This window comes from Polyergus mexicanus, unplaced genomic scaffold, assembly GCF_030449975.1.
Source record: "Polyergus mexicanus isolate NDT 795.1 unplaced genomic scaffold, iyPolMexi1.0 SCAF_11, whole genome shotgun sequence".
Classification (NCBI taxonomy): Eukaryota; Metazoa; Arthropoda; class Insecta; order Hymenoptera; family Formicidae; genus Polyergus; species Polyergus mexicanus.
In genome coordinates this window covers 7,371,779-7,389,086 of record NW_027223331.1, presented here as the reverse complement: position 1 = coordinate 7,389,086, position 17,308 = coordinate 7,371,779, and the positions used below count along the sequence as shown (strand labels likewise).

The 17,308-nt window shown below is 39.1% G+C and overlaps 2 protein-coding genes across 2 annotated transcripts in view; both read right to left on the bottom strand.

Moving 5' to 3' along the window:
* Window positions 1-17,308, bottom strand: part of Alpha-man-ia (alpha-Mannosidase class I a) — a 348,789-nt gene that overhangs the window by 201,847 nt on the left and 129,634 nt on the right. The window lies entirely within an intron of this gene.
* LOC138937818 (facilitated trehalose transporter Tret1-2 homolog) lies at window positions 15,234-16,763 on the bottom strand. Its single transcript, XM_070304458.1, has one exon. It carries the CDS (start codon window positions 16,758-16,760, stop codon window positions 15,234-15,236), a length of 1,527 nt encoding a protein of 508 aa, XP_070160559.1. The 5' UTR covers window positions 16,761-16,763.

Genomic DNA, 17,308 nt, shown 5'->3' with positions numbered 1-17,308 from the left:
TTTGCCTCTTACTTGTCAACGGGATTATTCGGAGACCGCGATATTGCTCTCAAGAGTTTCCGTACCGGATAAAGAGCTTCGGTTTTTCGCAACATTTACATTCGATTAGAGTAACTCGGCGAGATCCCTCCCAGGCACCGTAGATTTTCCCGTAAGTCTTACACGGCAACCTCCGGCGAGAGCATAATCGCGATGATTTGCTTACCAGGAGAAGCGGTAACGGTAACGGTGGCGACTCCTCTTATTGCAGTCCCTCGATTAGAAACGAAATGGAAGATATCGGAATTTCTGTCTCCTCTCTCCTGCCTCTCTCACTCTACCCGGCAAAACGTGCAACCGGGAAAAATGTAAATCGATCGGCACGAGGAACGCGTATTGGCCGTAGATCGTATTCCGCCCTTTTCGCATTTTTGAGACATTGGGGGAGAACGCTCGGTTCTCATGATAAACCAGAGATCTCTCCATTTTAGGCAAACGATCGCGGAAGAATCGCAAACGTGACAGATGAAGCCTGACGATCGCTCGAAGGAAAAAGCTTATTTGCGTAATCCAACGGCGAAAAGATCAATCATGATTCGAGGATATGTTCACAGATTCACAGCACGTTGAAGGGTAGATTTCTCTCTAGATCAGCGAAGTTATACCGTACCGTGCCGCGCTTTGACGTAGGCAGCAACTATATCGGGTTTGGCGCTTCGAGAATTAGCCCAATTCCCGGGCGGCTCGCATTCCTTCGCATTTCCGGCTTCAGCGAAATTTCATTGTTACGCCGCGCCGAGTTAGCAGGAGCCCAGATTCAGCATACAAAGCGACTAATCCCAGACGTTGAATGTGAGAGTCGCGAGTTCGCTGTGCGTGTCGATGCGACTAATAACTTTGTTCAGTCGGTTACCGGTCTGTAGAGAAGAGAAGCCGGATTAAATTCGGGTTTTAAATTATATCGCAGGGACGTAAGTGGCCCCGGCGAATGGGAGAAAGAGCGCGGGACACCGGACGCGTTTTCCACGCTGCTTTCGAACAATGAGCCGCGAAAAAGTAATGAAATACCCTCGCGGCGACCTTTACGCGAAGGGTGTTCCGGAGCTAAAGCAGCATTATCTTTTTCGAGAGAAGACCAGGAAGCGACCCCCTTACGAACGACCATTCTTTTCAGCAGCGCGAGCCTCGAGCTCCTTTTTAGGATTTATCGCGGAAGGAAGCTGGGAATTATGAAAACTTGACTGGCTAGCGGCAAAGAATTCTCCGGGTGTTTTTGAAAAATTTATCGCGCTGCACGTCCGAGCTCAACCGCGATAATATCACTTTCTTGATATTATTCCTCTATTGCGACAACACATATACACACGCGCGCGCGCGCACAGCGCGTGATGACAACTTTTGAAAGCACTTCCTCGAAATAGAGGAATGATTATATCGAGGAATAGACGCGACGCAAAACGGATTCTCAGAGCGTTGCCTCGGAATGCATGATAAATAAGCGCGAGATGGAAGACGCTTTCTTTCATGCGTTCTACGCTCGACGGAGCGTACGCGTGTTTTCCCATGGAATGCGCGAGGGCGAATTCAATAACGCGGCTGGAAAATGGAGAAGAGTCTTTCGAGACTCTCGGCTTTGGAAAGAATTTCGTACGTACAATATAAGCGATATAACGCGAATACCTCTAGGACAGAAGGGTCGACTCGAAAGAGTAGAGGCGACTCTTTTACGAGAGAATATTTTGATGAAAAAAAAAAAAAAAAGAGAGAAGAATTACAGAGTAATTTTTACGCGTAAAAAGAAACTCACTTGACATTTTTTCGATGAACTACCACTGCTTTCACGATTTCTACAGGGCCACGTGAACGTTCTCATTTAAGCTCGCTTGACTTCGTTGGAAATGTCAAATTTTTCGAATTTCTTGAGTTTGAAAGTACAAGAGCGTCGAGCATTCTCGCGTATGTTATACATTAAAAAAAAAAGAGAAAAAAAGAAAGAAAGAAAACGAAAAAAGAAAAAAAGAACGAAGGCACTTGGCGAGATTACTATATCGTACAATATTTTATAACGAGCGATGATCCTCTAAGAAAAAAAAAATTGTTTAATATTATCCCCGCGGAGAGATCTCATCTCTCCGGATAAAATAAGAACACGCGCGTACGTATGTCGTATAATCGTTTATGAGCACTTGCGATTTCGAACAAGCATTGGCACCGTGCGAATTTTTATATGGCGATTACCAGATCGCCCTGGCGGCGTAACTTTCGATGAACCGGCTTCGGCGCGGTTATGACTCTACTCCGTACGATCACTATAATTACGCGCAATCGCAATGGCTATTAATGGCTATCTTATTGCGGCATCTAATTGCACCTGCTGACTGCTTCAGGCAGAGTTTCTGTGAATCCTCTCCAGAATGTAGATAACCGGCGCAAAACGACCACGCTGTCATGTCTTTGAGTTCGCAAACCTCAGTCTTGCCCTTTGTCAAAAAAATGTTACAGTGCCTGTTTTTATTACAAACCATTTTTACGTCACAAGCTTTGCATTCTTTCCTTTTGAAAATGCTCTATATGAGATAAAGAGAAATTGCATGATAAATAACGATGTTATTTCTAATTGCAATTTAGAATAAATAAATATATATATATATATATATATATATTTAATACACATATACATATATACATAATATTCTTAAAAAAAAAAAAAAAAAAAAAAGACATATTTTATTATAATAAAAAATATGTACTAAAATTGATGCAAATATAAAATATAATTTATTATGTACGCAAAAAAAAAAAAAGATATCGCGTCGAAACTTTCTCTCCGCGAATTTTCAAGCATATTATAATTTCTGCATTCCTTCAAAAAAATTATTATAAAAGAATCCAATTTTCGTCGAGAACTCGTACAGTAGATTATTCGCAGTAACCGTCGCCTGCGCCCACACTTTTGCAGAATAGGAATTTCAATCTACCGTGAAGTTGCGAGAACACTCGCAGCATATCGAAGTATGTATCTCGTATTTTTTTCGAGACGATGTAAGCATCCAAGCAGACGATTCTTCCTCGTGATTTTGCCAAACTTTTTCCGCATGCAACGATTTTCGATCTTCCGAAAAAATCCAAGCTTTTGCGCACGGTAATCAATCTGAATTTTTCCATCTTCGCGTCTCAGCATAAAATGATAAAAATACACCCGCGCATTTAACGCGATTGAAAACATTCGGCTATGTTACTGTAAAATTACATTTATCGCAGAAACAATTATATTTCTCGTTGCTAAATCAACAATGGGTAGCTGGAGCGATATGTAACGAAAACCGTGATGGAAAGGGATTTCTAATCCGCCGCCATTCCTTCTTCTCTCTCCAATGCTTCTTTCTTTCTTATGGCTTATCCATTTTTCGGCGGAGATCTACACACGAAGAACCGTAGGACGTAGACAAGAACTAGGGTGGCAGAAGATATTAAGCTTCCGACGTTCGATCGCATTTCAGATTGCGCAGAGCTCGAATTCCACACGGGATTGAATGGGATCCCATTCGCTATACGGTCGGACAGGGGGACAGGAGTGAAGGGGAAGGGAAGGGGAGAAGGCTGCGGGTATATATTCCGTCTATTCTATCGGCGGTTAATCCGCTTACGCGGAAAAATTTCGATACGCCGCGCGCTTTGAATATATACTTACACACGCACGTGTGTTGTGTACGTACGTGCGCGTATGTGTTTAGCTGCTTATGTATACATATATACACATACGTATATATATATATATATATTTATGTATATATAAGGCGTAATCCCTTTTTTGGCGAGCGGGCGGATTCACGCGGGTTAGGGATGTATAGGTGTGTGCGTGGATGCGTGAGTGTGTGGATGTACAGAGAGGCCGATTGTGGCCGCAAACGTCGTAGAGCGTATTTACTTGCGGCGGGGAAAAGTTGGTTCAATCGAGCCGGCTACAAAGGTTTCCCGCATGTGGTGAATTCTCGAATATATTTGAAGTTTCGGTGCGGATTTGTGGACGGCTTGAGTTCACCGCGAGCGAACAGCAGGCAGACGATTGAACGTTTACTCCTATAATAAAGGAGATACGCGTCAAATTTATTCGCGGAGAAAAATCGAATATATACATTTATTTTTTGAAGAAAAAAATTAATCGCGTGACAAATTTTATATTATTTCTCGTAACTTTTAAAATCTGCTTGAAAGTAGGGGATTTTTTTCTACATATAAAAATAAGATTTCGATCTTATATGGTATGTATCTACCTTTTTCTACGTAATCTTATTGATTGTATTCCATTTTTTAACGATCAACAGCAATAGTCATAATTATCATTATCATTTTTAAATGTGTAACAATAATGTACTTGATTATTTTACGAATATTACCTATCGCGATTCTTATATTTAATCGACGCATTTGCCGATATCTGGTCAAATTTTTGTTATTGTGGAAACAGAAGACGAATATATACGTCTATAAACTGTGCTTACGATATTCAAGTCTACAAGATCAAAAAACGGACATCATTCACGATACTTATACGATATTAGATATACGGCTCGATAAGTACAATATTATCGTCGATATTATGTGATATCTGATGAAAAGTGCGAGCGTTTTTCCTCTAAGCCGCGATCGGCGAAAGCGCGATTGCACAGTGATAAACTAAATCGGTCGGGACACGTGCAAACGGTTCATCAAATTGATTCACGTTCTACTAATGTCAATGATCGGCGATAGGCTCTTGCGTTCCGGCAATGACCGTGTGAAAATCACCACGTTGTTCATCGCGCGCCGCTCGGCGACATGCACGTTGAGAGGCACTTCGAGAGAGCCGTTAAGTGCCAGAAAATATTTCACGATCGATATCCCGGTATATAACGCGCGGCGATAGTCAAGAATTACGAGATTTGATTCGGGATAGATGATCGCGTCGCGCAAAAAAAATTTTTAAACCGGTTAGTTAATAGTCGGATGCGTCGCAGTTTCGGCTATCGCCGCCCAAATTATTTTTTACCATTTTTATATTTTGCAATATGCGTAAACGCTACGGATTTTTTGTTAATATTCAAGCTTTAATAGCTTTCATTTCGTATGCCATAAATAAATCACACTCCAGATAACTTTCTGTAAGAATATATGCATACATATAATATGTATTTTGGGGGATTATGGCGAAAGAATTAAACTTTAAAAGTACATCAGAGTTATTCGCATCCAAACGTTTCTTCCTCTTTTTAGCTATAAATAATAGTTTTTGTATAACTATTGCTTAATATAATTTTTGATTTTTATCTTTTTCTGTCATCGATGTAAAATAATAACGAATAGTAGAGAAATGGAAAGTTTAACGTAAAAACGTAAAGAAAGAAATACATAAATTAAAGCGAATATAAGATTGTATCAATGTGAGCAGAAAAATTTAATTCGACAAATTCAGAGTATTTATCAGAAATGATTGTAGATATTTTTAACGTAATCAAAATCTATAACATTTGTTTTGATAAAAATCTTATCATTTTTTTTTTTCGATATGATAAGACTTCACATGCGGTTTAATCGAAGCTTGCGCTTTACACGCAACATAAATTTTCTTATCGTAGCTTAGTAGATAGGATTGTCATTTCATCATACATCATATCAAATTTTGATAAAAGAGATTATTTTTAAAAAAGGATACAAATGAAAGAGAGAGATAAACATACCGTTGCATTCCTTGCGCCACATCTTTTGCTGCACTTACCGTTATCAAGTTCGCCACGATATCAACGTTTGCGCATAAAAATTGCTTATTCCTAATTAATTACATTATTTTTCTTCAAAAGAAAAAATAATCATTTATGTTACACGATCCGGAGATTTTCTACTTGTGGAGGAGTTTGAAAATCTTTTTTCTCAAATTCAAAGACTCGTTTCAAGATGACAATCTTAATCGCAAGCAACCGATTCGACGTTTCTCGTGAAAAGAAAAAAAAAAAAAGGGACAAGAGAGGTATCCGGTCACGGGACAATAATTGAGTTGCACAATCGCGGCAGTCCTTTACACGACGGCGAAACGAACGCGTCGCAGCGTGTGCGCGCAAAATCGGTAGTATTCTCTAGGCGTTCTCCAACGAGACAACAGGGCGAGCACGGCGACGTTATAACCGGCTTAAAATCGTCGTCGTGGAGTATAAAGAGGGGACGCGGCACGACAATGATCTGCCGGGTCCGGCATCCGGTGGACATCAACGAACCGACAATACCCGGATTATCTTCGGCGCGACAAAGCCGCCTCGTAAAACCAATCCCGTATATGGGAAGGTCGGGTCAGGTAAAGTACGCCTTCGCTCGATCGAGTAACATCGTCACCGGCACGCGTGCCACGATATCACATGGGGTGGTCCCACATTCGCCGTAAATAAAAGCGCGAACCGCGAAAATCATTATTACGCTCCAATTTCTTCCCCCCGATGGCGAAGAAAAAGGGCCGTCCTCCGCAGTCTCTCTCTTGCGATTTTCGAGCTGATATCGGCGACGAGATAGCCGTCTCTAATAAATTTTCGATCGGGTGTCTCTTTTCTTTTTCCTTTACGATGTGACGTATGTGCGTGTTAATTGCTTTCTCATTCGCGTTATATTCCCAGAGAAGAAAATCTGAAGAACAGACGATGCAACGCAAACGTAACTTACGAAATATAATTTTCGAAAAGAGTGTGTGTGTATATTATCTGGTAACATAAATTTCGCGTCGGCGAAAATGTAATGTAACATGTTGTACAATAGGTTTGCTGGAAATGAAAGAGAGAGAGAGAGAGGGAAAGAGAGAAAGACTGCCGCAGTCACTTGTACTTTCGTAGCGCTTTGTGCGTGACAACGCACGAAGAAGATATGACTCGTTTATATGATTTATTGGCGAATATCGGTCGTGAATGTGCCGGTGCCAGAGATAGTACAGAGAATGTCCGATGATTATTCATATCTCTCTATTGTCTCGAAAGGTTTATTCGCGTGTGAGCGGCAGCTTTCCCATCGGTTGGACAACGGTAAGAACAACCGCGTGCGCGTTGTTTTGGAGTAAAACTTTCGTGCGATGTATTGATGGGTAAAATATCGAGACAGCATACGACGTCGCTTTAAATTTCTGTCATATCGCTTTTTCGCAGAATATCTCGTGTTGCTTTATTGTACGTGGTAAAATAATGGTTAACAAATTGCTATCCATCGAGATGGCATGCTGATCTATTGGCATTTTCTTTTTTTATTAAACGTTGCATCGATTTTTTTCAAATATGTACATCTTTCTTTCCAAACTATTTTTGCAAAGAAGCTCTATTAGCAGAAGAGAGAAGCAAATTTTTTTTCGAAATTAAAATTATTCCCTTTCTCTCTCTGTTTCTTTTTCATTGCAACAATCGAAAATTTTAGAGAATTAGATAAATGTAATGATACAGTAAGGAGTAAATGGTATTGAATAATACATAAAAGAAAGTTTATTAAATTGGTCAATCGAATAGCGTTATGGAAATTAGCTCGATCGAAGTCTTTAATCACTTTCACACGTCTCGGCTCTTCATGTTTCTCGGCGCGTTTTTTGATTAACAATGAGAATCTGCTTCTTGATTTCTCATCTGGACATATCTCGCATAAATTTTCATGTTGAGTCGTATAACGATTTGCAATGACATCGTAATAATTTTCACGATTTAAACGAGAATCGTCGAGAGAATCAGTTTATATTTCAAGTTAATCTTTATTATGTCAAGCTATTAGAATGACACTTTTCAGAAAACCGTCCGCTTAAAATACGTTTAGTTTTTATTGGATTATATTAAAGAATCAAGCAAGTGCAGATATACGTTAAGAAAATTAGAGAAAATAATTATCGCGAGAATTTAATTGAACGAATAATATCCGTACGTATTTCAAGAGAAATATCGAAAATAGGGACATTGCATAATCATAAACCTTAAACCGTTTAAGAAACAAATTATGGAATAATTCTTTTGGGAGCAAAAGATCCTTTGCAAGCTTCGAACAAGAATTCAAGGGTTCGTTCTGATTGTAGCTATATCTAAGTACGATTACCAGGAGATTACTGCAATTGCGAGTGAACGGCGCTTCTATACTTCCGCAGACATTGATATTCAACTAGGGGCACGCCACTGTAATTTCCCGTAGCTATCCCCATCTCGCCTATTCTTAAACGATTTCCTTTGTGATTTTCCCGAGGAAGCTCAAGTATTCGAGTAAAAGAGAGAGAGAGAGAGAGAGAGAGAGAGAAAGAGAGATTCAGTACTTAATAATTAACACTAATCAATAATCAAGTAGAGATATCGTGTAACTGATGGCAGGAAAAAGATCGCCGATGTTAAAAGTTATTTAATTTCTTTAACCGATTTGTTGATGTGGAACAATTAACACACAATGTAAAAGTGGCATATAATAATACCACAAGTAAAGCTTAAATAATTATATAGCATATTAAATAATAACAGACATAACATATTAATGAGAAAGGATAAGTTTTATAGGAGAGCTAGAAATTTTTTTTTTTTTACTCGCGTAATTAGATTAATTTAAAGATAAGATTTCATTTCCTATTGTCAAACGTGCAAAATTGATAATGGCAAGCGCGCAAAATTCAGAGATTACAAGATTTTAAAATAAATAGAGAAAAGGAAAATTTTTAATAATCGAGTTTAATGAATAAAAACTGAGGTCTTGTCTAGAAAAAGATTTGCAAGATTTCTCTATCTTTCTAACAATAAGTGATATTGATCATTATATTCTTATAAGAAAGATCTGCATGCGTCTGAATCGATACTAGATCGAATTTGCCGACTGTAAATCACGATAAAGTGTTTTGTTGAAAAGAAAGCATGGCGCACGTGCAGATGTATCGTATATATACTGGTCGTAGCTTCATCTGCGATAAAAATGTATTAGAGAATCTTATATTCAAGACCAGACCCACCTCGGCGAAGATAAAACTGAGCGCAATGCTTCCTGGTACGTGCCTTGATCTGCATGCCGAGAAGAGTAATGCACCTCTTCGTTGTCTCCTTCCATCTTCTCCTACCTTTCCAACGTCACTACCGTTTCGAAATCCACTTTCCTCCTTAAGCAAACCCGATCGGTACAAGACTATACCTTCACGGAGTGCATTTACCAAAGCAGAATTGATCGAAAAACGTGTCTGAAACGGATTCATTACTAATTTTGACATTGGTTAAATAACGGACATTAATTTTTGAATTCTGCGAATTCTACGAATTAGAAAATCCATGAACACGAGAGATCATATATATTTCTGGCTTGACCAACGTGATGAACGACAGACTGAATAAGCCTCTAGGTCGTTTAAGCCGTCGTTTGGTTGAATCCTGGTGTTCCACCTTGATACATCGCATTCTCGGTAAACCGAAAACGCTACGAGACACGATTGTGAAACACTGTTACGTGATATGTACGTACCGGGGTGAGAGAAGGTTCAGGGACGACAGTAGCAATGACGCACGACTGCTCGTAAAACATCGCGGGAAAGCGCCTTAAGGTACCGGACATAGATACACGTACGCGGTTTATACTCCAGATTCCGAGCCTCGTCTGGTCGTAGGTAGCATGGTTATCTACAGCGTCGCGAGCTAAAACTCCCAGTGTTTTCCAGTGTGTCGTTGCAAAAACCCGCCAGCAATCACGCGATTTAGGACGCGGTGCGGAAATATATCGCCGATAAATTCCCGCAAGCTTAAGTCGCGTTCGCGACGCTTTCTTTTTCTCAGGCTCCGCGTGCAGACTCTTTTTTTTTTCGCGAAAGATATACTTCAACGAAAAATGCAAACTATTACATGTATATAATTTTTCTCGTCATATTAGTTTTATTTGCACCTTCCTCTATCTCTTCGCCGTTTTGCAGCATTTCTTTTCTCGTCAATGTCTAGAAAAAAGTTTACGGCCATGTATTTTGAAAAAAGAAAACATGTGTGCAATATTGCCTACTCTGTATGTTTCCCCCCCCCCCTCCTCGACTGTGTAAGTTAATGTCTTAGAAGAAAAAGCTCCTGAAATTTCTCTCCTATTTTTTCGTGTATATAAATTGAACATAAGATTAATTTAAACGATCATATCCTTAACTATTACATTTATATATGTCAGAAATTGACTGCCATTCTCCGTGAGTTAATATATACTATGTCATTTTTTTGAAAAAAATGCTATAATTTGTTTTTTAGGTGTATAAAATAAAATTTTATATTTACTAAAGTAAATTTTTTCCTCTAAATTTTAAAATATAATTGTGTTGTAAATTAATCAAGTCATACATCAGTTACGAATTATATCGCCAATCGCGAAGAAATTTTTAAATGTATTAAGCACTCGCTAAAAATTGCCGATAAAATTCTCGTACAAGTACAAGCCAACATTTAATCATTTCATTATCAAATGTTGGAAGAACGCGGCATCCCTAGTGATATAGACGCTATCATTTTATGCAAAGCTGGCGTTTCAGGACCGTATGTAGTTTCAACTTCGAAATAGAATTTCATGAAGTTTCAAGCGATCACGGGCGAACATCATTTCCTGTGCCGGGCTTTCTCAACAACGATTCTACGGTCGATGGTGGACTTTCGTTTGCGTGATTGAGGCCTATAAAGATAGGTCTCTCTTTTGCGCGTTAGATTTAAAATTTTACAAGACACGTGACATTAAAAATGGCACTAAAATCGTTATTTTTTATTCTTGGAAAGCGCCAAATATCTAAATCTTGAAATAATCCATAATTCGTAGTTGTAAACAATTTTTTTTTTTTCAAATTAAAATTAAATTAAAATAATTTTCAACATTTCATTCTTTGAGTGAATGGTAAATCTCTCTGATAACTTCATTTTTCTACTTAAAAAAAAGGCAAAGAAAAATGTCTCATTTGGTATACTTTATTTTTACAGCTGTTATTATTTATATCTGTTTTTATAATTGAGTTCCGAACATTTTACAATAGAGAGATATACACGTTTCTCAAAAAGAAAATTGAGAAAAATAAAGTCAAGAATAATTAAATATATCAATTAACGATATGTTAAATAATATGTGCATTGTTTCAAGCACTATATTTAAAAAAAAACTAACAACATCATTAGAAGAAAACAGAGTTGCACCATTTTACTGTATTTAGAACGTTGGCAACTTTGTTACCTACCAGTTAACTTGCAACTTTGTGGCAAATAGTATCATCACGGTCGGCGAAACTTTCAGAGTGTTGTTCCTAAAGTCGATTCCAACGTTATCTCCGGCTTGATATACGTTTCGCAAAAATTGCAAATTATTGTTACCGCAGGCGCCGCACAGTAACGGGGAAAGGAATGAGGAGGAAAAGAGGTCTCGGAAAATCCAGTTCGTTTTTATCACCTCGGCAGGTTCTTAAGCAGAACTGATGCGAGGAACGACATTTTCGTTAGAAGCCGAAAGCAGAGTTGATCTCGTCGTTGAGCAACGTCAGGATAAATCGTCGAGTTTGGCTTTCTTGCTTTAGTAAAGGATTTCTTATTTCTTTTCTTGGTTCACGCTTTAATCTCCCATATATGTCCATGTATGCAATATTTTCATTTTCCGTACGCTTAAAAGTATATTTAAAAATATATCGCTGTTATATATTGAATATATCATTCTTAAGACTCAATAAAATGGAAAAGAAATATACACAGAATCACAGAAAAATTAAATAAATATAAATTGTTGCATATATTAAAAGCATTATATAAAATAATAATATATATATATATATAAAAGAGAGAGAGAGAGAGAGAGAGAGAGAGAGAGATTTATTTCACTTATAAAAAGAACTTATCTCTCGATACAGGATTGCATCCTTTCTATTTCGGAGATAAAGCGATCGACCTTTATCTTTTGCTCCTTAACTTCGGAGAGTGCGAACCGGTACTCTTACTTTCTTTTCCCGTGGCTCTCCGTTGGTTCGCAGGACCTGATAAAGTTCTCCTTTTTCTCACACAAAGACCACCTCATTCCGCGATTACTCAGCAGCGGCTCGAGATAGCTCCTTCAATTTTGTCAGAGAAACACGGATCGACCCCCTACTTGGAATCCGGATTTAATCAACGCCTTATCATTCGGCTCGTATAAATTTCCTAATGACGGTCGAAGAGTTTGAGTCCTTGCCGGAAGTAGCAGGCTGTCGAAGCACGCAGCAAAGATGCTTCACTTTGAACTTTGACATCTCGTAAAACGTTTTACGAGATCTCGGATATTTTCGCAAAAAAGGATTAACAGTAACCAGATCGTTAAAACATGATATTGATCGATGAATGTGAAATCATATTAAATATATAATACAAAGGATATAACATTGCGAGAAGAGCTGTATCCACGACGCGTGTAATCGCGATTTATCAGCCTCCTGCGAAACGTATGTAAAAAAGAATCTCGCAATTATAAGGATTGCGCTACGTATGCTCGCAAATACGGTTTACTAAGCTGGACAAAGCACATTTTCCTTGAAAAAGTAAAAAAAAAAAAAAAAAAAAAATGCTACGCTTAAACATAACAGTCGCACGCTTTAAGCAACTACGCCGTGATGTCGCGATAAAAAACACCACATATATGGTATAGTGGCGTTTGAAAAATTTAATGCTAATGAACTCGCGCTTTATTGCCACGGACGAGACAGTAACCGCTTGCGATTTTTTGAACCTGCGACAATTTACGTTCGCTGGACCAACAACGGCGTCGGTCGAGACAGATCATAAAAGCGATCGCCGTCTAGTCGTTTCGCTTTGCGTCGCGGCTAGCGCATAGCATCGAACAAGATGTCATTCCTAAACCGCAAACACAGGATCGCGGATGATGATGAGTCGAGAGAAAGAGAGAGAGAGAGAGAAAGACCACCAAAGAAATGTTTACGAAGTACATAAAGCTCACAGACCACGGGGCTACATGCGGTGGCACACAGTGATCTGCGTGAGTTTGCCGAGTGTGTTACAGCGTTACATTTTCATTTTACTGGTAAATTTATTTGCTGGATTATCCTCCTGCATAATTCTGGCGCAATTCTGTCGGATTTTACGCGACTTTTGCGTCATCTCCAAAATTATCATTGCACGTCTGGAATTAAAAGTGCCACCCGGCTTTTGTTACTTTTTCGGATGTGAGCTGCGATATAAAAAGAAATTTTCGTTACAAAAGTTGACAGATATTTTCGTTTATATTTAGTAGACACAATGTTTAACGATTTGTAACGCGTCAAGGACGGTAGTAAATCGATAAATATTATCCGATATCCGCGATATATACAATATTATTTTCTTTCCTATTCAATGTTTATACTTCGAAACAATTTATTAGTTTCATCGCGTGTTATCGACGTTTCTTTCTTCTCACTTACATATAACGCATATGATTCAGACATGTACCAAAAAATTCATATAGAATTTCGAAAATAGGCCATTTTCTACATTTGTGCTGTAGCGTATACAGGTATTCGTCGTCAACGCAAAAAGCGCCATTGGCGCGGCGCTATCGCGTAGGGACCACCTAGTTTTTATTCCCCTCCATTATACAAGATGGGCCACGGGAGAGGACGCACGACGGGTCATTACGCATTCATGAAGATTATATGCAGTTCAGGCACGTCGCGCGTGGGAAATTGGGCCGAGATTGTCCTTATCGTCATAAATCACATTTGATATCGCCGACTTTTCATTTCCAGCTCTACCGAACGTGAAATCTTTCAAATTGTCAAATTTCTTGTTCCGATAGCAACTCATTCCGTTCTAAGATATCTACAAGCGTTCGAAAGAAGAGCAATTATAAATATACACATAAAAAATATTTATTAACAATTCTTGTTATCTCTTTTTACTTTCACTATGATATTATTCTTTTCATCTATACATATATATATATTTTTTTTATTATGTTTCATAACTAACAATATATATAACAGTTATTTAATTTATTAATTAATATATAAGATTATTAAAAAATTAAAATGCCACATATCGCTATAATATAAGTATCACATTTCGCAAGATTCTCTTTTCGCGCCGGGAATCGGGTTTCGCGAAAAGAAGAATTGATCGAAAATGATTATAGTAAAAAGAAGCAAAAGGATTTATACGTAACGACCGCTTTGCGTGCTTGCAATAATCAGCACAAGGCAAGCCGAATAAAAACAAGATTGAAAAAAAGGAGAGTAATGAGTTAAGATCGGGGATGAAATTAAAAAGAGGAGAACCGTCAGAGTTTAGCGTTATTCTTTATAGCGCTCGCTTTTGATGTGCTCCGAGATTGAAATCGTACTAGGAGGAAAAATGATATCTTAAAGATTCATCTACGATTCGCTGCGCAATAACAAGCAAAAACCGGTTCGACAGAAAAATAAAATTGATTTCATCATTGCTGAATTCGATCGGCCATTTATGCGACTTGAATGATTCATATAATGCAAAGAACAGCGCGAGTTAAAACCGACTTATCTATCGTTTCTTCTGTGTGCGGGAAACTTTAATATCTGCGCCCGCACGGTAGTCGATTCATCCGTCAACCGGAAACGATCTTTATCTTTATCGCCTCGAAATCTCGACGAAAGGCGATAAATCAAGATTCCTCGCATTTTAATAACCCCGACAGCACCGCCGTCATATTTCACTTACGTACGCGTTTAAGTGACTGCGCGGTCCGCAAAACGTCACGCGAACGCCGGGGACGAACCGTAATTTCCATCAGCTGCGGTAAGTGGTCCGAGCAATAATCACGTGAGAACGCAATTTTACGGTCCGTCGTGCTGGCAAGGCTCGCAGTTAAATTTTTATTGCTCTCGCCGCCTCGTCCCGATGCGACGAGGCCGCAGAGTCATTATTTCGACGCATCAGTTAATTTTACAGCACGTCCGAAATATATCCGGTCGGAAAGATGCGTCGCATCGTCACTTACGCAATACGAAATTGCTTGCGGTAGCGCGTTCACATCGCCGTCAAATTCATCTTTGCCGCAAACGAAACAGAAATCTCGACGTCCCATCATTTTTTTGGCTTAAAAATTATCTAGATCTTTTCAAAGACGATCACGTCATATTCTTTTACGCGCTCTTTATGATACGGAGATAACTAACGATAAGATAATTTTATACTAAAAGAATATTTAAATGAATTCATTTTACTCATATCATATAAATACGCGAATTTTTATTCACATTTTATTCATATATAAATACATGTCTAGTAATTTTTGTTCATTAAAGAGAGTAATCATTTGTCATTTTGCATTTCTTTATCCGATTTTTTGTTTTCTTCGGATTCATCGTATTCACGAAATGGAATTTCCACATCTTGTATTTGCGGCTCGTGAGATTTTTTGTTGAAAGATATTTGAATCTCTTGCAAGGTTTTGTTCTTGGTCTCAGGAAGGACAAAGTATAAAGCACTGGTCCCGATCAATGCTACCGAGCCATAAATAGCGAATGTACCCTCGGGCTTTATTAATTCTATCATAGCCGGCATTGTCTTGATCACCACGAAGAAGCATATGAAGCCGAAGCCGGATGTTAATCCGGAGCCAAGCCCGCGAAATTTTCTCGGGAACAGTTCACCGCAAAGTAACCAGGGTATGGGAGTCAATCCCAAGGGCAGTAAAGCGACGTAAGTGACAAGTAGAATTACGGGGATCCATGGTCTTCCAATATCAAGTGTCAAGCACGCGCTCAAGAATAATAAAGTAATAGCTACGCCGAAACCGGATACGAACGTCATGATGCGTCTACGGCACGTTTTCAAAAGAATACACGCGATAATTCCGAATGTCAAACGAATCGCATCGATGATCAGCGTTATCAGATACGCGTGTGCCTGGCCTGAAATGTCTGCCAACATTTCGACACAGTAAAAAAGCATCATATTAGTACCCGCGAACTGCATGACAAAAAAGTACAAACAGACAATACCGAAGGGTTTCAAAAAATATCGCGATGACCAAGGCTTCACGAATGAGCGCAATATCGATCGTTTTCTGGTTCTCTTCTCAGAGATTTCCATGAGTCTGGTGGTTTCTAACAAGGAGAATTCCTCGAGCGAGTGTTGACCACGGAGAAATATCCACGAGCGCTTCGCCTCCTCGATTTTACCTTTACCGAGCAGCCACATCGGACTCTCTCGCGAGAAGAGGTTGATAATCCAGCTGATTATAGGCAACACGGCGCAAATATACGCGGTAGTCCGCCAGTTCAGCCAAGTTCCCATCGCGTGACATGCCAATGCACCGATGGAAAGGGTCAAACCGATCGCCCCTAGTAAAATACCGCGCAACAGGGGGTCACTCGTTTCACTCACGTAGATCGGAAAAATTGATGCATGGATTCCGATGCAGTACCCGGTCAGGAGCCTGCTTGCTATCAAATTTTGTACGCTGTTAGCGAGGCCAATGCTTAACCAGCCGATGCAAAAAATAGGATGCAACAACATGAACGATGTCCTTCTGCCGAATCTTTCTGCCACGAAGCCGCCGGTCCAACATCCCGGTGCTACTGGCAAAACCGCGGCCGCTGCAATCCACGATTCTTGATCGCTAGTGAGCATTCCGAAGTGATTCACGTTCGCGGATTCCGATAAAGACTCACTGTCGTTGGAAGAAATAGACTTCAGCTGCGGAAGAAGTATCGCGCTGTAACCGTTTGACATGCCGGCCGCGATGATTCCTATCAGTGGCCCTAGAGCTGTCAATAATTGTTTGAGATATAATTTGATTTTGGTATCCGATACATTGTATTCATAAATATTCATCGCACTTAGCGATGAATGATCTCGACGATGAAAAGAGAGATGTTCACTCGGATAATTTCGGTTATGCACACTTATCTATGATGGGATCCTATTTTGTTCACTATCTTCGTTTCTTTTTCTCCCACAATTAAAATTTGTTCAAGCGCGATGCAACGCTCGATTGATAAAATGATAGTATCAGTTAATAATGCCATATATTGATCGGCGATAGATCTAAAATGAATACACTGGAATCGAAAAATTGTGATAGTTCTATCAATTACAATCTACGTGAGACAACGTTCGTATGAAATCTGGAGATACGTATGCCGAGTTGATCACTAAGATCGTATCTTATCTCTCCCACTTAACTAGTAAGAGATATCAAAAACGGTAGCTACGAATTGCGTGTTTCCGCGTGACAATTGAAACAACAAATTTAACGAAATCCAATTGCATAAATAGCACCGACGATTATCGAGAAATGCATGTGCAATATACGTCAAACATATTCGGACAATGTTACCAACAGAAAAATGTTTAATTATGCGCCTAACGAAATTGCTCGA

Coding starts and splice junctions, on each gene's coding strand:
- LOC138937818 (XM_070304458.1), bottom strand. CDS start 16,760: ATGAATATTTATGAATACAATGTATCGGATACCAAAATCAAATTATAT.